The 21450-nt window shown below is 42.8% G+C and overlaps 1 protein-coding gene across 2 annotated transcripts in view; it reads right to left on the reverse strand.

Moving 5' to 3' along the window:
• LOC118366049 (rap1 GTPase-activating protein 2-like) overlaps window positions 1-21450 on the reverse strand; it is a 74774-nt gene that overhangs the window by 21969 nt on the left and 31355 nt on the right. For both annotated transcript variants that reach the window (XM_052491698.1, XM_052491699.1), the window contains exons 3-12: window positions 15822-15912; window positions 14688-14723; window positions 13668-13700; window positions 13299-13538; window positions 9753-9856; window positions 7291-7369; window positions 7043-7096; window positions 6878-6961; window positions 6665-6765; window positions 5280-5409 (exon numbers count right to left, since the gene is read on the reverse strand). In XM_052491698.1, coding sequence (XP_052347658.1) covers window positions 5280-5409; window positions 6665-6765; window positions 6878-6961; window positions 7043-7096; window positions 7291-7369; window positions 9753-9856; window positions 13299-13538; window positions 13668-13700; window positions 14688-14723; window positions 15822-15912 — 952 coding nt within the window. The remainder of the gene's footprint in view (window positions 1-5279; window positions 5410-6664; window positions 6766-6877; window positions 6962-7042; window positions 7097-7290; window positions 7370-9752; window positions 9857-13298; window positions 13539-13667; window positions 13701-14687; window positions 14724-15821; window positions 15913-21450) is intronic.

A 21450-nucleotide genomic window follows, 5' to 3' on the forward strand; every position in this document is an offset into this window, starting at 1 on the left:
TTCAAGGTACCAGCTTTGCGAGAAGAAGCCTTGTGAGATGCCAGTCAGTCACGTACAGGAACCAACATTAATGATGAATAATGAATGGTAGTAGTATAAGAAGACTGAAAGAGAACGCCCTCTTCAGAGTTTTCATCAAGCTTGGATGGATGAATGATAATTATCACTGGCTGTGATAATAAAGATTGATTCATTTACTTTGAGTTTGAGTTCTTAGTGGTGAATTTCCACAACAGGCCCATATCTGTATACTTGGTTGTCAGCACACGCGGACGCACACACAGTTACACACACGGACAAATCTGCTTCCATTAAATGTATTTAATTTGTGGTTCTAAAAGGGAAAGAATATATACACTCGTGAGGACTCATCCATACAATAATAAAACACAAGCATAATTATTCATAATGAGAAGCCTACATGCAATGGATAGAGAGAGGTGTAAACATATGGAATAAACATGCTAATGAAGGAATAAACTAAGCTAACATATGGACTTGTTTAAAGATGGTCATACCAAGCATCATTTAGCTATTTGATTTAAAAATTGACGAAACATTGAATTTGGCCTTTACTGATATTAGTCCATAGAAACGCATTGAATAACAGATTCATACATGGAAAAACAGACAGTCCAAAAATAAATCAAAAGGAAGTTTGTTTTAAAGTCTTAGATCTGAGAGATCAGGAGATTAGAAACTTTTTTTTATGGATATAACAAAATGGGGGGCACTAAACTACTTCCCAATACACTGAGTGTACAAAACAGTATGAACGCCTGCTCTTTCCATGACAGACTGACCAGGCAAAAGCTATGTATACTGCTATGTATATTATATACCGTTTTCTTGGGAACTGGCCCAGATCCCCGTGATTTGCTTGAAGAGGAGGTAGAGAAAAATGGTCCGGAGGTCATGCTGCCTTCTGCGAATTCATAGGCGATCAAATAAACCCCCACTTACTTCCATTCTTCTAGCAAACATGCAATCTTTGGAGAATAAATAAATAACTTAACGAGGACGATTAAACTACCAACGGGACATTCAAAACTGTAATATCTTACGCTCCACGGAGTTGAGCTGAATGACAACACTATCAACATAAATTCGTGGCCAAAAGTTTTGAGAATGACACAAATATTAATTTCCACAAAGTTTGCTGCTTCAGTGTCTTTAGATACTTTTGTCTGATGTTACTATGGAATACTGAAGTATAATTACAAGCATTTCACAAGTGTCAAAGGCTTTTACTGACAATTACATGAAGTTGATGCAAAGAGTCAATATTTGCAGTGTTGAGCCTTCTTTTCAAGACCGCTGCAATCCACCCTCGCATGCTGCCAATTACCTTCTGGGCCACATCCTGACTGATGGCAGCCCATTCTTGCATAATCAATGCTTGGAGTTTGTCATCATTTGTGGGTTTTTGTTTGTCCACCCGCCTCTTGAGGATTGGCCACAAGTTCTCAATGGGATTAAGTTCTGGGGAGTTTCCTGGCCATGGACCCAAAATATTGATGTTTTGTTCCCCGAGCCACTTAGTTATCACTTTTTCCTTAAGGCAAGGTGCTCCATCTTGCTGGAAAAGACAGTGTTCGTCACCAAACTGTTCCTGGATGGTTGGGAGAAGTTGCTCCCGGAGGATGTGTTGGTATCATTCTTTATTCATGGCTGTGGTCTTAGGCAAAATTGTGAGTGAGCCCACTCCCTTAGCTGAGAAGCAACCCCACACATGAATGGTATCAGGATGCTTTACTGTTGGCATGACACAGGACTGATGGTAGCGCTCACCTTGTCTTCTACACTCGTTGTATTCAGCACATGTGACTAATACAATTTGATTTGATGTGACTTAGTAGTAACAATTGCAACGCTGCTGGGTTTTTCATGCTGATGTGTGTATCATGAATTGTCCACCACCCAAAGGACATTAAGTCAACTTGACACCACTGTGTGAAGCACTTGAGTCTAGAGTTGGGCGGTATACCGTCCTTCTCTCATCCCAGGATTTACAGTATTACCGGCTTAGAACACAAGGGGGCACCAAAAAAGCCCACAAAAAATCCCATTGGGTGTCTATTAACAGAATGCTGAAATTAGCACAAATTGAGAGATTCACTGGAAGCTGCTAGGTAAATATTCTAAAGAGCGCAAAGAGAGGCTCATAAAGTTTTACATATATACAGTTGAAGTTTACATACACCTTAGCATACATTTAAACATACATTTTAAACTCAGTTTTCACAATTCCTGACATTTAATCCAAGTAAAAATTCCCTGTTTTAGGTCAGTTAGGCTCTTCACTTTATTTTAAGAATGTGAAATGTCAGAATAATAAGAGAGAGAATGATTTATTTCAGCTTTTATTTCTTTCATCACATTCCCAGTGGGTCAGAAGTTTACATACACTCAATTAGTATTTGGTAGAATTGCCTTTACATTGTTTAACTTGGGTCAAACGCTTCGGGTAGCCTTCCACAAGCTTTGAATTTTGGCCCATTCCTCCTGACAAAGCTGGAGTAACTGAGTCAGGTTTTTAGGCTTCCTTGCTCGCACACGCTTTTTCAGTTCTGTCCACACATTTTCTGAAAGATTGAGGTCAGGGCTTTGTGATGGCCACTCCAATACATTGACTTTGTTGTCCTTAAACCATTTTGCCACAACTTGGAAGTATGTTTGGGGTCATTGTCCATTTGGAAGACACATTTGGAACCAAGCTTTCACTTCCTGACTGATGTCTTGAGATGTTGCTTCAATATATCCACATACTTTTCCTGCTTCATGAAGCCATCTATTTTGCGAAGTGCACCAGTCCCTCCTTCAGCAAAGCACCCTCACAACATGATGCTGCCACCCCGCACTTCACGGTTGGGATGGCGTTCTATTTTTGTTTCATCAGACCAGAGGACATTTCTCCAAAAAAGTACGATCTTTGTCCCCATGTGCAGTTGCAAACCGTAGTCTGGCTTTTTTATGGCGGTTTTGGAGCAGTGGCTTCTTCATTGCTGAGCGGCCGTTCAGGTTATGTCAATATAGGACTCATTTTACTGTGGATATAGATACGTTTGTACCTGTTTCCTCCAACATTTTCACAAGGTACTTTGCTGTTGTTCTGGGATTGATTTGCACTTTTCGCACCAAAGTACGTTCATCTCTAGGAGACAGAACGGGTCTCCTTCCTGAGCGGTATGGCGGCTGCGTGGTCCCATGGTGTTTATACTTGCATACCTTTGCTTGTACAGATGAACATGGTACCGTCAGGCATTTGGAAATTGCTCCCAAGGATGAACCAGACTTATGGAGGTCTACAATTTTTTTCTGAGGTCTTGGCTGATTTCTTTTGATTTTCCCATGATGTCAAGCAAAGAGGCACTGAGTTTGAAGGTAGGCCTTGAAATACATCCACAGGTACACCTCCAATTGACTCAATTGATGTCAATTAGCCTATCAGAAGCTTCTAAAGCCATGACATCATTTTCTGGAATTTTCCAAGCTGTTTAAAGGCACAGTCAACTTAGTGTTTGTAAACTTCTGACCCACTGCAATTGTGATACAATACATTATTAGTGAAATAATCTGACTTTAAACAATTGTTGGAAAAATTACTTGCGTCATGCACAAAGTACATGTCCGAACCGACTTGCCAAAACTATAATTTGTTAACAAGAAATGTGTGGAGTGGTTGAAAAATGAGTTTTAATGTCTCCAACCTAAGTGTATGTAAACTTCCAACTTCAACTGTAGGTAGGAGCCACCCAAATGTCATTGTGCAAATAAACAACATTTTGACACATGCTTGTTAAGGATAAACAGTACTGTCTCTGGAGCATGCTGTGTCTATGTAGTCTGGATTTCCTAGAGCAACTGGCTGCCTGCTCTGCTCAGAGAAGATGGGGAGGAGTAGGCTGAGAACTGGAAATAAAAAGATAGCTGAGGCAGCTGTACAGCTGACTCATCCAAAGCGCTTTGACTTCTCAAACACAGCTAACACAATATGAGGCCCTGTCACCTTATCAATTCAGCCACTTAGTAACTATCAAGTTAAACTTGGGGATCACGTTAATGCAGAATTCTTTGCTTTTCACACAGATAAAATATATAAAACACATAAGAAATAACTTGCTGTGTTTTATAAACGCACAACTAAATGCTTCTTATTGTGATTTCTGCCTGGCATTAGATTCATTTTGGGCTTCAGCTGCACTTCTTCACTCATGTGAATTTACAAACGGGCCATTTATGAGCAGACAGCGCTCTGACTGATGTGTAGCTACTTTTCCCTTGTACTTTTCTTGGTGTAGCCAGCCTACTTTTGTCCAGTAAAATGCAATATTAACTTTATGCAAAACATTAGGAAATGTAGCTGACCACATTATTTCTATGATAAATATTCATCATTTTTGCAAAAAATACCTTGCTTTTTCTTTGTAAGCTCATTTACTTGTGTGGCTGCCAGCCAAATAGCGTTGCACTTGCAACTCAATATTAGGAAGGTGTTCTTAATGTTTTGTATACTTAGTGTACGCTCCCATAATTTAAAAAGAACTGGTACTGGGCTACCTTCAGACGAGATTCTCATCTTTCCATTGAGTGGTCATATTAGACTGTTGGTCAAACCGTTCAGAAGCTACAGAAGTTTTGATGAGAAGACCGATTTCCGGGGTGTCTCATGTTCTGACAAACACCACTCTAGCTCTGTCACCTTTCACCACAGATGTGGAAGGCCGCCATTGGCGGATGCGCTAAATTGAGATGCAGCATGATTACGAATAGTTCTGAATGAATCGTGAGTAATGATGAGTGAGAAAGTTACAGATGCACAAACTTCACTCAAATGCTTAGACCTGACAGGTAGGCCTAGTCCTCCCCAGGACAGGCATTGCACAACACAATATACACCATTTCCAACACTGACATGTCAATGTATGCACAACATTTCAGTTATGAACAACATGCGAAAGTCCATCAGCAACACAACTATTTGCTGCTCTTGCCATGACAAAACGTGCACTAACTAGAGGTGAGGGGAGGTGAGGTCCTGCAGCATATCCAAGTGCCCTGATTGGTTGAAGGAACAGGGGTGTTAAGGGTGATTGACAGGGCTGCCTATCAGGTTGAAAGGGCCTGCCTTTTCTACAGAGAGAGTAGGCGGTCCTGGCGAACCCCCACATGTGATACATCTCAATCAAATTATCAGAGAACCGGGGTTACGCAAATAACCATACGTTTTCAGAAAGGTGTGTGCCGTTACATGTAGGATTTTAGGTGTGTGTGTGTACCTGTTGCCTGTCTCCCTCTGTGTAGGGCAGCTTAGTAGAGATATGGAACATGATCTCCTGTTCTCTGTAGTCTGTGTAGACCGACTGTGAGCCTGTCTGACCATGACACACATCCAGACCACCACGGAACCTACAGGGACAGGGAGAGAACGAACAGGGGGTTAGGATTAGAGCCTGTGTTATTCTTAACTTCTCATTTCTTTACCTCTCACCGTCAACTCCCATTCTCTCTCTCTTTCTTTCTCTTTCTTCCTCCCTCTACCACTTATTCTCACTCACTCCCTCTTCCAATTATCTCTCTCTCTCTGTCTTTACCCCCCTGTCTCTCTCTGTGTCTCTCTCTCTCTTTCTCTCACTCTCTGTGTCTCTCTTCACCCCCCCTCTCAATTCAATTTCAATTCTAGGGCTTTATTGGAATGGGAAACATATGTTAGCAATACCAAAGCAAGTGAAGTAGATAATAAACAAAAGTGAATTAAACAATACAAATGAACAGTAAACATTACACTCAGAGAAGTTCCAAAAGAATAAAGACATTAAAAATGTCATATTATGTCTATATACAGTGTTGTACTTAAAAATTGCACTGTTGGTTAGGGCCTGTAAGTAAGCATTTCACTGTAAGGTGAAATACCTGTTGTATTCGGCGCACGTGATAAATACACTTTGATTTGATTTGTAATGCTGTGTAAATAATTAAAGTACAAAAGGGAAAATAAATAAACCTAAATATGGGTTGTATTTACAATGGTGTTTGTTCTTCACTGGTTGCCTTTTTCTTGTGGCAACAGGTCACAACTCTTGCTGCTGTGATGGCACACTGTGGTATTTCACCTAGTAGATATGGGAGTTTATCAAAATTGGGTTTGTTTTTGAATTCTTTGTGAGCGAAATATGTGTCTCAAATGTTGTTATACATTTTGGAGGAGGTTAGGAAGTGCAGCTCAGTTTACATCTCATTTTGTGGGCAGTGTGCACATAGCCTGTATTCTCTTGAGAGCCAGGTCTGCCTACGATGACATTTCTCAATAGCAAGGCTATGCTCACTGAGTCTGTACGTAATCAAAGTTTCCCTTAACTTTGGGTCAGTCACAATGGTCAGGTATTATGCTGTTTAGGGCCAAATAGCATTTTAGGTTGCGCTGTTTCTTTTGTTAATTCTTTCCAATGTGTCAAGTAATTATCTTTTTGTTTTCTCATGATTTGGGTGGGTCTAATTGTGTTGCTGTCCTGGGTCTCTGTGGGGTCTGTTTGTGTTTGTGAACAGTGCCCCAGGACCAGCTTGCTTAGGGGACTCTTCTTCGGGTTCATCTCTCTATGCGCGATGGCTACTCTCTCCCCCTCCCCCCCCTCTCTCTCTCTCTCTTTACCCCCCCCCCTCTTACCCTTTAAAGTCCTGTAGGTCTACAGTCTCTCCCAGTAAACTGAGGAACTCAGTGAAGGCTGGTGTCTCCTCACTGTTTCTAAACAACTCTTCCTCCGAAACCTGACAGACAGATATTGAGAAAGAGAGAATAGTGTTAGATTTATTTTTTGGTTTGTTATTAAAACCTAAACAGGATAGCTAGACTCCAGCACACACACAGAGCAAAACTCACCTGTCCAAACCTCTGGTAGATGACCCCAAACTTGAAGGTGGTGTTCACCTCATGTTCATCATAGCTCACTATAAGTTGGGAGGCCTGGTAAATATGCAGAGTAATCACTTAGAGCAATGTTGTTGGTCATGGTGTGATATACTGCATGTATTTCTGTGAGCTCACCTTGGGATACAGAGCTGGACTAAATCTGAGACCAACAGCATCCTCACACAGCAGCTGAACACACAACAAGTTATGAACACACCGAAACACACAAGATTTAGTTAGGAAGATATGTACGTACACTGTACATAGCTAGATCTTATCTCAATGAACCAAGATAATTCAACAATATTCATAGTTTGCCAAATCCTCCAGAAATATGGTGGTCCCCTGTGGTTTCTGTAGTAACTATGTAGTGGTTTGGTTACCTTGGCTAGTTCAGGGACACTAGGCAGCTCAGGAAGTTCTGCTAGAGAGATCCTATCATACATTGTTTTCATCCTAGACCTGAGAGAGAGAGAGAGAGAGAGAGAGAGAGAGAGAGAGAGAGAGAGAGAGAGAGAGAGAGAGAGAGAGAGAGAGAGAGAGAGAGAGAGAGAGAGAGAGAGAGAGATGCATTGTATGGCAACTGCTCTGCCTCCATCCGCAAGGCGCTACAGAGGGTAGTGCGTACGGCCCAGTACATCACTGGGGCTAAGCTCCCTGCCATCCAGGACCTCTATACCGGCGCTGTCAGAGGAATGCACTAAAAATTGCCAAAGACTCCAGCAACCTTAGTAAATAGACTGTTCTCTCTGCTACCGCACGGCAAGTGGTACTGGAGACAAAAGGCTTAACAGCTTCTAGCCCAAGCCATAAGACTGCTGAACAGCTAATACAATGCTCACCCAGACTTTTTTAAACGCTGCTGCTACTCGTTGTTTATTATCTATGTGTAGTCACTTTACCCTTGCCTACATGTACTTCTCCCTTACCTCACCTCGCTCATCAACTCATCCCTGACCGCTGACGTCCTTCCGTCTTCAAGAGAGCGAGAGTTGCACCCCTTCTGAAAAAACCTATACTCGATCCCTCCGATGTCAACAACTACAGACCAGTATCCCTTCTTTCTTTTCTCTCCAAAACTCTTGAACGTGCCGTCCTTGGCCAGCTCTCCCGCTATCTCTCTCAGAATGACCTTCTTGATCCAAATCAGTCAGGTTTCAAGACTAGTCATTCAACTGAGACTGCTCTTCTCTGTATCACGGAGGCGCTCCGCACCGCTAAAGCTAACTCTCTCTCCTCTGCTCTCATCCTTCTAGACCTATCGGCTGCCTTCGATACTGTGAACCATCAGATCCTCCTTCCACCCTCTCCGAGTTGGGCATCTCCGGCGCGCCCACGCTTGGATTGCGTCCTACCTGACAGGTCTGCTCCTACCAGGTGGCGTGGCGAGAATCTGTCTCCTCACCACGCGCTCACCACTGGTGTCCCCCAGGGCTCTGTTCTAGGCCCTCTCCTATTCTCGCTATACACCAAGTCACTTGGCTCTGTCATAACCTCACATGGTCTCTCCTATCATTGCTATGCAGACGACACACAATTAATCTTCTCCTTTCCCCCTTCCAGGTGGCGAATCGCATCTCTGCATGTCTGGCAGACATATCAGTGTGGATGACGGATCACCACCTCAAGCTGAACCTCGGCAAGACGGAGCTGCTCTTCCTCCCGGGGAAGGACTGCCCGTTCCATGATCTCGCCATCACGGTTGACAACTCCATTGTGTCCTCCTCCCAGAGCGCTAAGAACCTTGGCGTGATCCTGGACAACACCCTGTCGTTCTAAACTAACATCAAGGCGGTGGCCCGTTCCTGTAGGTTCATGCTCTACAACATCCGGAGAGTACGACCCTGCCTCACACAGGAAGCGGCGCAGGTCCTAATCCAGGCACTTGTCATCTCCCGTCTGGATTACTGCAACTCGCTGTTGGGCTCCCTGCCTGTGCCATTAAACCCCTACAACTCATCCAGAACGCCGCAGCCCGTCTGGTGTTCAACCTTCCCAAGTTCTCTCCATCACCCCGCTCCTCCGCTCTCTCCACTGGCTTCCAGTTGAAGCTCGCATCCGCTACAAGACCATGGTGCTTGCCTACGGAGCTGTGAGGGGAACGGCACCTCAGTACCTCCAGGCTCTGATCAGGCCCTACACCCAAACAAGGGCACTGCGTTCATCCACCTCTGGCCTGCTCGCCTCCCTACCACTGAGGAAGTACAGTTCCCGCTCAGCCCAGTCAAAACTGTTCGCTGCTCTGGCCCCCAATGGTGGAACAAACTCCCTCACGACGCCAGGACAGCGGAGTCAATCACCACCTTCCGGAGACACCTGAAACCCCACCTCTTTAAGGAATACCTAGGATAGGATAAGTAATCCTTCTCACCCCCCTTTAAGATTTAGATGCACTATTGTAAAGTGACTGTTCCACTGGATGTCATAAGGTGAATGCACCAATTTGTAAGTCGCTCTGGATAAGAGCGTCTGCTAAATTACTTAAATGTAAATGTAAATGTCTAAATGACTTAAATGTAAATGTAAATGTACATATTACCTCAAACCTGTACATTGACTCCGGTACCCCCTGTACATAACATTTTAAACTTTAGTTTGTTTAGTAAATATTTTTCTCAACTCTTATTTTTCTTAAAACTGCATTGTTGGTTAGGGCTTGTGAGTAAGCATTTCACTGCAAGGTCTACTACACCTGTTGTATTCGGTGCATGTGACAAATACAATTTGATTTGAAATTGTGCATGTTTTTCTTACTCATGTTAAGAGTGAGCTGTCACAAACGGAGTGTAATGATCCGTTGTGTTACGGTGTGTTCAGGTGTGTTAAGGTGTGTTGTTTTACTTACCTGAGGATGACATGCAGATACTCCTGACTCTTCACTTCCTCATGTTTCACAGACAGAATGAGGTTGCCATGACAACTGGCCGTGCAGTAAAAATTCAAGTGGTCCTATCACATAGAGCGGGAATAGGACAACATTTATAGGAGACAGACAGACAAGCACAAAAATATATAGGACAACGTGAACAGTACGTAACACTGAAAGAACAGGACAGTGTAAGTGTTTATACTCTACAGAGTCAGAGAGAACGGTCAGAATGTGATGCATTATTAACAGAAAGTAGAAGACCCATAGGGCTCTGGTCAAAAATAGTGCACTATAGTCCCTTCAGAGACTATTCATACCCCTAGACTTTTTAAAATGGATTAAATATATATTTTTTTTGTCACTGGCCTACCCACAGTACCCTATAACACCGATGTGGAATTATGTTTTTCATAATAGTCTTGAGTCAATAAGTATTCAACGTCCTTTGTCATCTCAAGCCTACATAAATTCAGGAGTACAATGTGCTTAACAAGTCACATAATTAGTTGCATGGACTCACTCCGTGAGCAAAGCAGTTCGACACATACAACACAGAGTTACACATGGAGTAAAACAAACATACAGTCAATAATACAGTAGAAAAATATATATACAATATATATACAATGTGAGCAAATTAGGTGAGATAAGGGAGGTAAAGGGGAAAAAAAGGCTATGGTGGCGAAGTAAATACAATATAGCAAGTAAAACACTGGAATGGTAGAAAGGCAGTGAAAGAATGTGCAAAGTAGAAATAGAAATAATGGGGTGCAAAGGAGCAAAATATATAAATAGGGGAGAGGTAGTTGTTTGGGATAAATTATACATGGGCTATGGTGCAGTAATCTGTGAGCTGCTCTGACAGCTGGTGCTTAAAGCTAGTGAGGGAGATAAGTGTTTCCAGTTTCAGAGCTTTTTGTAGTTCGTTCCAGTCATTGTCAGCAGAGAACTGGAAGGAGAGGCGGCCAAAGGAAGAATTGGTTTTGGGGATGACCAGAGAGATATACCTGGATCGGTAGGATCGGTAGGATCGGTAGGATTGTCAGTTTTACGAGGGTATTGTTTGGCACCATGAGTAAAGGATGCTTTGTTTGCGAAATAGGAAGCCAATTCTAGATTTAACTTTGGATTGGAGGTGTTTGATGTGAGTCTGGAAGGAGAGTTTACAGTCTAACCAGACACCTAGGTATTTGTAGTTGTCCACATATTCTAAGTCAGAACCATCCAGAGTAGTGATGCTGGACGGGCGGGCAGGTGCAGGCAGCATTCGGTTGAAGAGCATGCATTTAGTTTGACTTGTATTTAAGAGCAGTTGGAGGCCACGGAAGGAGAGTTGTATGGCATTGAAGCTTGTCTGGAGGGTTGCTAACACAATGTCCAAAGAAGGGCCAGAAGAATACAGAATGGTGTCGTCTGCATAGAGGTGGATCAGAGACTCACCAGCAGCAAGAGCGACATCATTGAATTATACAGAGAAGAGAGTCGGCCCGAGAATTGAACATTGTGGCACCCCTATAGAGACTGCCAGAGGCCCGGACAACAGGCCCTCGATTTGACACACTGAACTCTATCAGAGAAGTAGTTGGTGAACCAGGCGAGGCAATCATTTGAGAAACCAAGGCTATCGAGTCTGCCGATGAGGATGTGGTGATTGACAAAGTCGAAAGCCTTGGCCAGGTCAATGAATATGGCTGCACAGTATTGTTTCTTATCGATGGCGGTTATGATATTGTTTAGGACCTTGAGCGTGGCTGAGGTGCACCCATGACCAACCAGATTGCATAGCGGAGAAGGTGCGGTGGGATTCGAAATGGTCGGTAATCTGTTTGTTGACTTGGCTTTCGAAGACCTTAGAAAAGCAGGGTAGGATAGAAATAGGTCTGCAGCAGTTTGGGTCAAGAGTGTCCCCCTCTTTCCAATCTTTGGGAATCTCAGACGACACGAAAAAGAGGTTGAACAGGCTAGTAATAGGGGTTGCAACAATTTCGGCAGATCATTTTTAGAAAGAAAGAGTCCAGAATGTCTAGGCCGGCTGATTTGTAGGGGTCCAAGGTCTTTCAGTCAAGCAGTGAATATCAAACACAGCTTCAACTACAAAGACCAGGGAGGTTTTCCAATGCCTCACAAAAAAGGGCACCTACTGGTGGATGGATAAAAATAAGAAAATGCAGACATTGAATATCCCTTTAAGCATTTTGTAGTTATTAATTACACTTTGGATGGTGTATCAGTACATCTAGTCACTCCAAAGATACAGGCGTCCTTCCTAACTCAGTTGCCAGAGAGGAAGGAAACTGCTCAGGGATTTCACCATGAGGCCAATGGGGACTTTAAAACAGTTACAGAGTTTAATGGATGTGATAGAAGAAAACTGAGGTTGGATCAACACCATCGTAGTTACTCCACAATGATAACCTAATTGACAGAGTGAAAAGAAGGAAGCCTGTACAAAAAAATAAAAAATAAAAACATGCATCCTGTTTGCAACAAGGCACTAAAGTAATACTGCCAAAAAATGTGGCAAAAGCAATGCACTTTTTGTCCTGAATACAAAGTGCTGTGATTGGGGCAAATCTAGGTCAACACATTACTGAGTACCACTCTCCATACTTTCAGCATAGTGGTGGCTGCATGATGTTATGGGTATGCTTGTAATCGTTAAGGACCGTTGGAGTTTTTCTGGATAAAAAAAAAAACGGAATTGAGCTAAGCACAGTCAAAACCCTAGAGAAAAACCTGGTTCAGTCTGCTTTCCATCAAACTCTGGGAGATGAATTTACCTTTCAGGAGGACAGTAACCTAAAACACAAGGGAAAATCTACACTGGATTTGCTTATCAAGAAGAGAGTGAGTGGCCGAGTTAGAGCTTTGACTTAAATCTGCTTGAAAATCTATGGCAAGACTTGAAAATGGTTGTCTAGCAATTATTAACAACCAATTTGACAGAGCTCGAAGAATTTTTAAAATAATTTGACAACAACCAATTTGACAGAGCATGCAGAATGTTTAAAACAATAAAGGCCAAATGTTCCACAATCCAAGTGTGTAAAGCTCTTTAGAGACTTACCCAGAAAAACTCACAGCTGTTATCGGTGCCAAAGGTAATTCTATTGACTCAGGGGGTTGAATAAATATCTAATCAAAATACATCTACATATATATATATATATATATATTTCTTAACAAATGTTAGAATTTGTGTAACCTTTTTTTTACCTAGGCAAGTCAGTTACTGGCCCAACGCAAGTCAGTTACTGGCCCAATGCTCTAACCACTAGGCTACCTGCCGCCAACATTACAGAGTAGGTTGTGTAGATCGTTGACAAAAAAATGACAATTAAATACATTTTAATCCCACTTTGTAACACAACAAAATATTGAAAAAGTTGAGTGGTGTGAATACACTCTGAATGCATATTGGGAATATGGTGCATTTTGGGAGGCACATTAGGCAGCACAGTATTTCAATTATTGACATGTTACATGTCAGAGAAAAAAGTGATGTGTTCCCATGGCACTGACCTTGCCCAGGAAGTGCTTCCTGTAGGCGCGTGCTGCGTCATTACTCTCCAGCCGGTACCCATAACCCACTAGGGCAGCGTCCCCCTCTTCCCCTTCTCCTCCCCCTCCATCGTCCCCCCTGTCACACAGGCTGGGGTACCGAGAAGGGGGTGTGGGGACGAGGGCGTCAGGGTCCTCAATCCAGTATCCCCCAAACTCTGGCAGGATCACCTGGGGGTACGGCCCACCCCTCTCCAGCACCTGGGCAGAGACAAATAACAGAGTAAGAACCATCATTTGTGTGTGTGTGTGTGTGTGTGTGTGTGTGTGTGTGTGTGTGTGTGTGTGTGTGTGTGTGTGTGTGTGCATATTATCAGTTTGCTGACGTACCTCCTCTATCCTGGGGTATGGGATGTAGTCATCCTGTAAGAGAGAGTGGAATCAGGTTCGGCTGTACATACAACACACACACACAGTAGTCTGTACAAAGATTTGAAAAGCAGCTAACACAAAGGACAAGATGAGCTCGACATAAAATAAATATGACCATGAGGTGTTTTTTGTCTTTCTCTTGTAACAATGTAGTATGAATAAATTAGTCCTTTATGTTTTTATACCACAAAGACAAGCAAACTCACATGCATTACTGTCTGAACTAAAAGCTCCAATAAACTTTACTTGACTTTTCAAATCATTGGTGAATGGGATAAGGACCTAAATGAATGAATGACAACAGAGAATATGAGTTTGTAAATAAAGAGGTATGAAAGTCATTCATAGTCTATTTCCACTATATACAGTATATTCAGTGAAAGGATAGATATGAGGACAGACAGACAGACAGACAGACAGACAGACAGACAGACAGACAGACAGACAGACAGACAGACAGACAGGCTGTCCACACCTTCAGTCTCTGAGGACCAGCCACTGTTTTTTCTGCTACCTCTGGTACCTGCTTAGGGGAGTTAGGGGTAATACGTGCAATGTATGGGGTAGATGTTAGAGGTCAGGGGCAGAGGGTTGGGGGGTTGGGTAGGTCGGTATGGTGTGATTTGGAAGCAAGGGGTTAGGATGTAAGGGATAGAGGTTTAGGGAAAGGATGTTGGATATTTATGAGGGTGAGATGTTTGGAGTTGTGATTTATGAGAATAAGGGTTGTCGGCGTTAGAAAGCACAAATAACAGAATATTAAAAGCATAGTAGTAAGAGTGTAGAGTGAGTGGTTCTGAAACCTTGTTGCTATATATAATGACTGACAATGCATTATGGGGAGTGTCAAAGGTCGTGAACCCCCTGATGACCTCATGGTATCCTTTGACCTATGACATTATTATCAGTTCTGTTGTCACCTGGAGGATTCTGGGTTATTAATCAGACAGACACAGACGGCAGGAGTTCCATGCTTACCTCCATCTTCTCCATCATGTCGAAGAAATGGGCAGACTGGAGAGAGAGAGAGAGAGAGAGAGAGAGAGAGAGGTGAGATTCTTTCTCACTCTTTTTAAAGTCATTTTTTGGGCCATTTCTCTGACATCGCTTCTTCTCACATCACTTCCTGGTCCTGACTGAACTGCAGCGGAGAGGAAGAGGCAGAGCAAGAAGTTTTACTCAGTCCAAAATCTGTCCAAGTGAAAACATCTTGGCATACTGCCAAGTGAGGAGTTTTTGTATGAGGATCAATGAGAGAGTGTTGAATTTAGTCAAGATAAAAATGTATTGTTATTTTGATACATGAGGCTTATTTGATCGATTAGAAGTTTGGTAATGCTTAGGTTGTTACGAGTGTACTGATATAAATGTGATGCAAGTGACATCCCGGCAACTTTGAGAAAAAACACTTTGTATCGGAGTTGTCCCTGTTGAAATTCGAGATGATCTATGCATATTCATGAGGCTAGCATAGCATCTCATTCTCCATTTAATATGTCAATACCCCTCATAGAATATTCTAAAATGTATTAAAATAACGAGATGTATCCACCAATCCAAAGAGAGGAATAGGCAGGAGCTTGACAGCCCGCCATTCCACTCTGTGGTCAACGAATCCAATTGTTAGGGTGGAGACACAAGCATCTAATATAATAATAATAATAATAATCTCGTCATTATATCCAGTATCTCTGGCTGCAGAAGCAGCAGAGACACATCACTTCCTCCCAGGCCGGACTCGGATGACCCAGCATTTCACTGAAATAGACCCTGACTGTAGACTGTACTCGAACAGCTACTATAAACTGTGTGGTTTGAGCCCTGAATGCTGATTGGCAGTCCATTGGAAACTGGTTCTCTCTCCTTCTCCATTCTCTATGCCTGTGTGGGTGGGTGTATGTGTGCGTGTGTGTTTCTATGTGCGTGTGTGTGTGTGTGTGTGTGTGTGTGTGTGTGTGTGTGTGTGTGTGTGTGTGTGTGTGTGTGTGTGTGTGTGTGTGTGTGTGTGTGTGTGTGTGTGTGTACTTGTGTGTGTGTGTGTGTGTGTGTGTGTGTGTGTGCGTGTGTGCATGTTTCAATGTTTGTGTGCGTGTGTGCATGAGTGTGTGTTACCTTCATGGTGGGGGGTGCGGTGCGCGGAGGAGAGGGGGGGCAGTCTGCCAGGGGAACATTAGAGATGGTCAGCAGCTCTCTCTCCTGCTTCCTAAAACAATCAACAGCAACAAGAAAACGGTTATCACTCGTACAATACACCTTAAAAACGGTCCTCTCTCTGTCTACCTCGTTCTATCACAAAGGCCAACCCACAAAGGCCAATACCGGGCCAATCCCTCATAAGCTCTTTCTCTGTAAATAGACTGCATAGATTCTTCACTGAACTCACTATTACTAAAGAGACAGGAACACTTAATCTATTATAGGGGACTAACACACACACACGCACGCACGCACGCACGCACGCACGCACGCACGCACGCACTCACGCACGCACGCACGCACGCACACACACACACACACACACACACACACACACACACACACACACAGTGGAACAAGTGCTAAATGGTCATACCCGAATAAAAGTACAAAGTTAAAGTAAATGCTATGCATAAATTCCTTACATTTTCTAGTTTGATTCATTTACGGGCACAGACAGGGGAACACTAAAACACTCAGATGTCATTTACAAACACAGTTTTTGTGTTTAGTGAGTCAGCCAGATCAGAGGCAGTAGAGATGAGAATGTGTTTATGTTGATAGGTTGCGTGAACTGGACCATATTGCTGTCATGGAGCATTCGAAATGTAACGATTACTTGTGGGTGTTATGGAAAACATTTTCTTTATGTGAAGTAAACGTAAAGGTAAGTACAGATACCCACAAAAGCAACTTCAGTTAGACTTTACAGTATTTTATACCACTACACACATTCACACACACTTTGCATCGCACACACAAACACAAGTGCACTCTACCACATACATACAGACACGCACAAGTGTAAGACATGTGCAAGAGATACTGGCATGCATACACACACACTTCTGTCTTACTGCTATAACATACTCTTTCATTCTGCACTCAATCTATGCACCTGCTCTCCATTCACACCATCTATGCCATAGTTCCACCAGACACACTGACAATCTAATTCAACTACACTATCAACATAGTTCAAATACAGTAAAGACACTGAACACTCTCTTACTAATAAAATCATTGTCAAACACAAAACACACACATGCTTCCACAGATCCCAACTCATCACAAGCACACACACACATGCCCATCCTCAAACACCACCTTCATGAAAAGAGGAGTTGAGTTTACCCACCACTCGTCCTCTCTCTCCCCCTCTCTCTCCCTCTCTCTGTGTTGTCTGGAGCGGTAGAGCAGTCCAATCAGCGCCACCACAGCCCGCACCCCTGCTCTCTTTGACCCCACTCTGGAGGCACCGGTGCCCCCCTCCCACATGATGGGGTCCCGTTTACCCCTGTTAATGCGGTTACAATCAGTGCCAAGCTGGGGGTCCAGTGTTACTATGGTAACGGCAGACTGAACGGTTACAGTGTAAGCGGTCAAGTCATCACTACAATCTGTTATGAGTTGGTCCCGCTAACCCAGTTACTATGGCAACAGCACACGAAACAGGTGGTCCAGTTACTCTGGTTAGTAGCATAACTAACAACACAGGGTCTTCTGCTGTTCTAGACTACAACCTCCTGAGACTAACACGGCAGATAGCACTGTAGACTGACACAGACAACCTTTCTCTACCTCTTGCTGTTGCTCCCTCCTTCTGCCTCTCTCTTATTCCCTCTCTATCTCAGTCACCCTCTCACTAGTTGTCTAACAGACACACATGGTCTCTTTAAACCTCACTAACACTGTCTCTCCCTCTGTCTACAACAGCAGATACACACAGTCTCTCTAAACTTCATTGTCGCTGTCTCTCCCCCTGTCTACAACAGCAGATACACACAGTCTCTCTAAACTTCACTGTCGCTGTCTCTCCCTCTGTCTATAACAGCAGATACACAGTCTCTCTAAACTTCACTGTCAACTTACCTGCTCTTCTCCTCTCTCTATCTCTCTCTCCCTCTCTTTCTCTAGACAATTTGTTGTGGTTGTTAGCTACTACCTGCTTTCCTCCTCTCTATCTCTCTCTCCCTCTCTTTCTCTAGACAATTTGTTGTGGTTGTTAGCTACTACCTGCTTTCCTCCTCTCTCTCTCTCTCTCTCTCTCTCTCTCTCTCTCTCTCTCTCTCTCTCTCTCTCCTCTCTTTCTCTAGACAATTTGTTGTGGTTGTTAGCTACTACCTGCTTTCCTCCTCTCTCTCTCTCTCTCTCTCTCTCTTTCTCTAGACAATTTGTTGTGGTTGTTAGCTACTACCTGCTTTCCTCCTCTCTCTCTCTCTCTCTCTCTCTCTCTCTCTCTCTCTCTCTCTCTCTCTCTCTCTCTCTCTCTCTCTCTCTCTCTCTCTCCCTAGACAATTTGTTGTGGTTGTTAGCTACTACCTGCTTTCCTCCTCTCTCTCTCTCTCTCTCTCTCTCTCTCTCCCTAGACAATTTGTTGTGGTTGTTAGCTACTACCTGCTTTCCTCCTCTCTCTCTCTCTCTCTCTCTCTCTCTCTCTCTCTCTCTCTCTCTCTCTCTCTCTCTCTCTCTCCCTAGACAATTTGTTGTGGTTGTTAGCTACTACTTGCTTTCCTCCTCTATCTCTCTCTCTCTCTCTCTCTCTCTCTCTCTCTCTCTCTCTCTCTCTCTCTCTCCCTAGACAATTTGTTGTGGTTGTTAGCTACTACCTGCTTTCCTCCTCTCTCTCTCTCTCTCTCTCTCTCTCTCTCTCTCTCTCTCTCTCTCTCTCCCCTAGACAATTTGTTGTGGTTGTTAGCTACTACTTGCTTTCCTCCTCTCTATCTCTCTCTCTCTCTCTCTCTCTCTCTCTCTCTCTCTCTCTCTCTCTCTCTCTCTCTCTCAAGACAATTTGTTGTGGTTGTTAGCTACTACCTGCTTTCCTCCTCTCTATCTCTCTCTCTCTTTCTCTCTGTGATTTTTTTTGTGGTTGTTGTTTCTCTCTCACTCTCCATCCCTCATTTTCTCTCTCATTTTCCCTCCATCATTTCAATGTTGTTGTTTTTTTGGCTCCAGACACAGTAGAGGTGTTAACCTGGAACGTCTATCACATTCATGACTAATTTATAATCCTGTGGTTTAATTGAGTTGATTGGTGCAACAAGCAAGAAGAACATTGTGTTTTGACACAGATAATAGCTAACTGTATTTTTGATGGAAAGTGGAAATGTAATTGTTCTATGTTCCTTTCTCACAGCGGCATGCAATGATATCAACGTGAAGGTATGTATTGTCTTTTTTGGCATCTACGTTGATACATGTAACTGGTATGCAGTATCCAAAAAGAGACTTCAGTTCAGTCTCATATAGATGCACATACATAGGCATGCACACACAGTGGTAATAATCTGGTTTTAATTTGAGACTGAATTGGTTTGGGGATTCTGAGGTGTGTGTGTGTGTGTGTGTGTGTGTGTGTGTGTGTGTGTGTGTGTGTGTGTGTGTGTGTGTGTGTGTGTGTGTGTGTGTGTGTGTGTGTGTGTGTGTGTGTGTGTGTGTGTGTGTGTGTATATGGACGTGTGTGTGTGTGTGTATACGGGCTTCTGTGCGGGTATATGGGCATGTATGTGTGTGTATGTAAGAGCTGAGCAATTAGTGCATTTTGAGGTCAGTTTGATTTTGGTGCGATTATCAGAATATAATATATTTTACATGATTAAATGCACTGTGTATTATTTGGGTTGAATGCTGAAATAACACAGGACAAAACAAATAACAAAAGTCCCATGGTGGTAGTGACTGCCCATTACTACATTCATTTATTCACATCACTTTACTTTAATCAAATATTTCAGCTGTTGCGTATATTACATTTGTTTTATTTGATGACTTTACAGCCTGAACTGTTTGACGTAGGAGGGAGTTGTAGTTTTGTATTTGTATTTCATTCCAACTCATCTCTATAGAGCTGCTGCCTGCTGTCTGACAAAATCACAATTTTAGTAGTGCTTTAAAGTAAATAACGTATATTTTATGACTGCTGAATACCAACTATCAATCACTTAGATCATGTATTTTCAGGTAGAGATACCTCTCGAAGCAATTTCTCTCTATCCCTCTCCATCGTGCATTCTTCGGTCACTTCACTCCCTCTCTGTGTCTGCCCCACACTAACCTAAAGTAGCAGGCATAAGATAAACACACAGATCGGACAAGTAGGCGAGCAATGGATTATGGTCATTGTAGATAATTACCACATTTTCTTCGCTAAACTATGTTGAATATTGTCCTGTTGGAAACTACAACTCCCTATTACATCGCACAGTTCGGGCATGATCTGAGTTATCTCTAGAGAAACTGTGCCATGTGTGCATTGAGCTCACAAACATGTTTAATAACAGTTGTTATTTTAAACAATTCGTTGTTTAAAAACATGTATGTGTGTGTCTTTCTGTATAAGTAAATATTATTGCATAAGATGAAGAGATGAGTATATAAGACTGATGTAAACTCTATAAGATCTGGTTGAGTAGTCAAAAAGTGCAGTGACAACGTGTACCCTGTGAGAACTCGCTCCACACAACCATACACACAAACACACACAGTTTCACTACGGTTTCTCTTTCCCACTAATTGATTGATTCCTCCTCTCTCTCTCTCTCTCTCTGTCTCTCTCCCTCTTGCGCTCTCTCTCTCTCTTCTCTCTGTCTTTATGACTGTATGAGGTGAGGCTGGTCGGTGAGGTGGGCTCAGGCTGTGTGTTATTTCATCAAGCTGGGAGCAGAAGGAGCCGTAGTGGATCTGAGGAGGTCATTTTGAAGATAACATTTCCACTGGATTGTCTGTCAGCCAGCCCACAGGCCATGCATTTTAAGAAGGTTTATGACATTGTGTTAAGGTGAGTGTGTGTGTGTTCAAGCAGACCTAGAGCCCTATAATGGTTTTTTTGCCTGATACAATTTTCCTTGTTTTTTAAAAACAGGAAAACAACCATTTAAAACAAATGTTTATAAACCACAACAGGAGACCATTTTATTTTAGGTTGGTCTGGGATGATTATTTTTTATTTTGAGTTGTGTGTGTAGTTATCCTTTAATGCCAGTGCACACCAGGAAGAGACCGTTGTTTGGTTAGCTGTGATGCTGTAGTGCAAAACAAATGGCCACTGGATTGATGCAAATAATACTATTCCCATTCTGCCAGGAAGGCATAGGATCCTTCCATCAGAGAAAGTGTTTGGGAAAGCCTTTCCATCTCTACCAGAAGAATATTGTCAATAGCATCATCGCTAATGGCTACACAAAGTGTAGACATAGGCGCGCACAGCACACATACACACAGACGGGCATTCCTGTGCCGTTTCAGAAAGTTTCATGAAAATACAAATCACTGATTCATTTTGTTCATGTCTTATGATTTGTCAAATTAATGCATGTTCTTATAAGTTAAATAGATTTATTTGAATTACCACTAAGTTCAATAAATGTTTCAATATTGTTGAATTACGTTTTAATGTCAGGATTTCGTGATTCAGTCCATGTTCTCCGCAGCCTGGATTTTATAGGGCCCTACAGATCGCCCAAGGGTGGCTTCGAAATTGGACGTCTATCCATGTCCCTGAGGACACATTCAAATGCAACAGTGAGCACTCTTACCATCAAGTAGG

Source organism: Oncorhynchus keta, chromosome 33, assembly GCF_023373465.1.
Source record: "Oncorhynchus keta strain PuntledgeMale-10-30-2019 chromosome 33, Oket_V2, whole genome shotgun sequence".
Classification (NCBI taxonomy): Eukaryota; Metazoa; Chordata; class Actinopteri; order Salmoniformes; family Salmonidae; genus Oncorhynchus; species Oncorhynchus keta.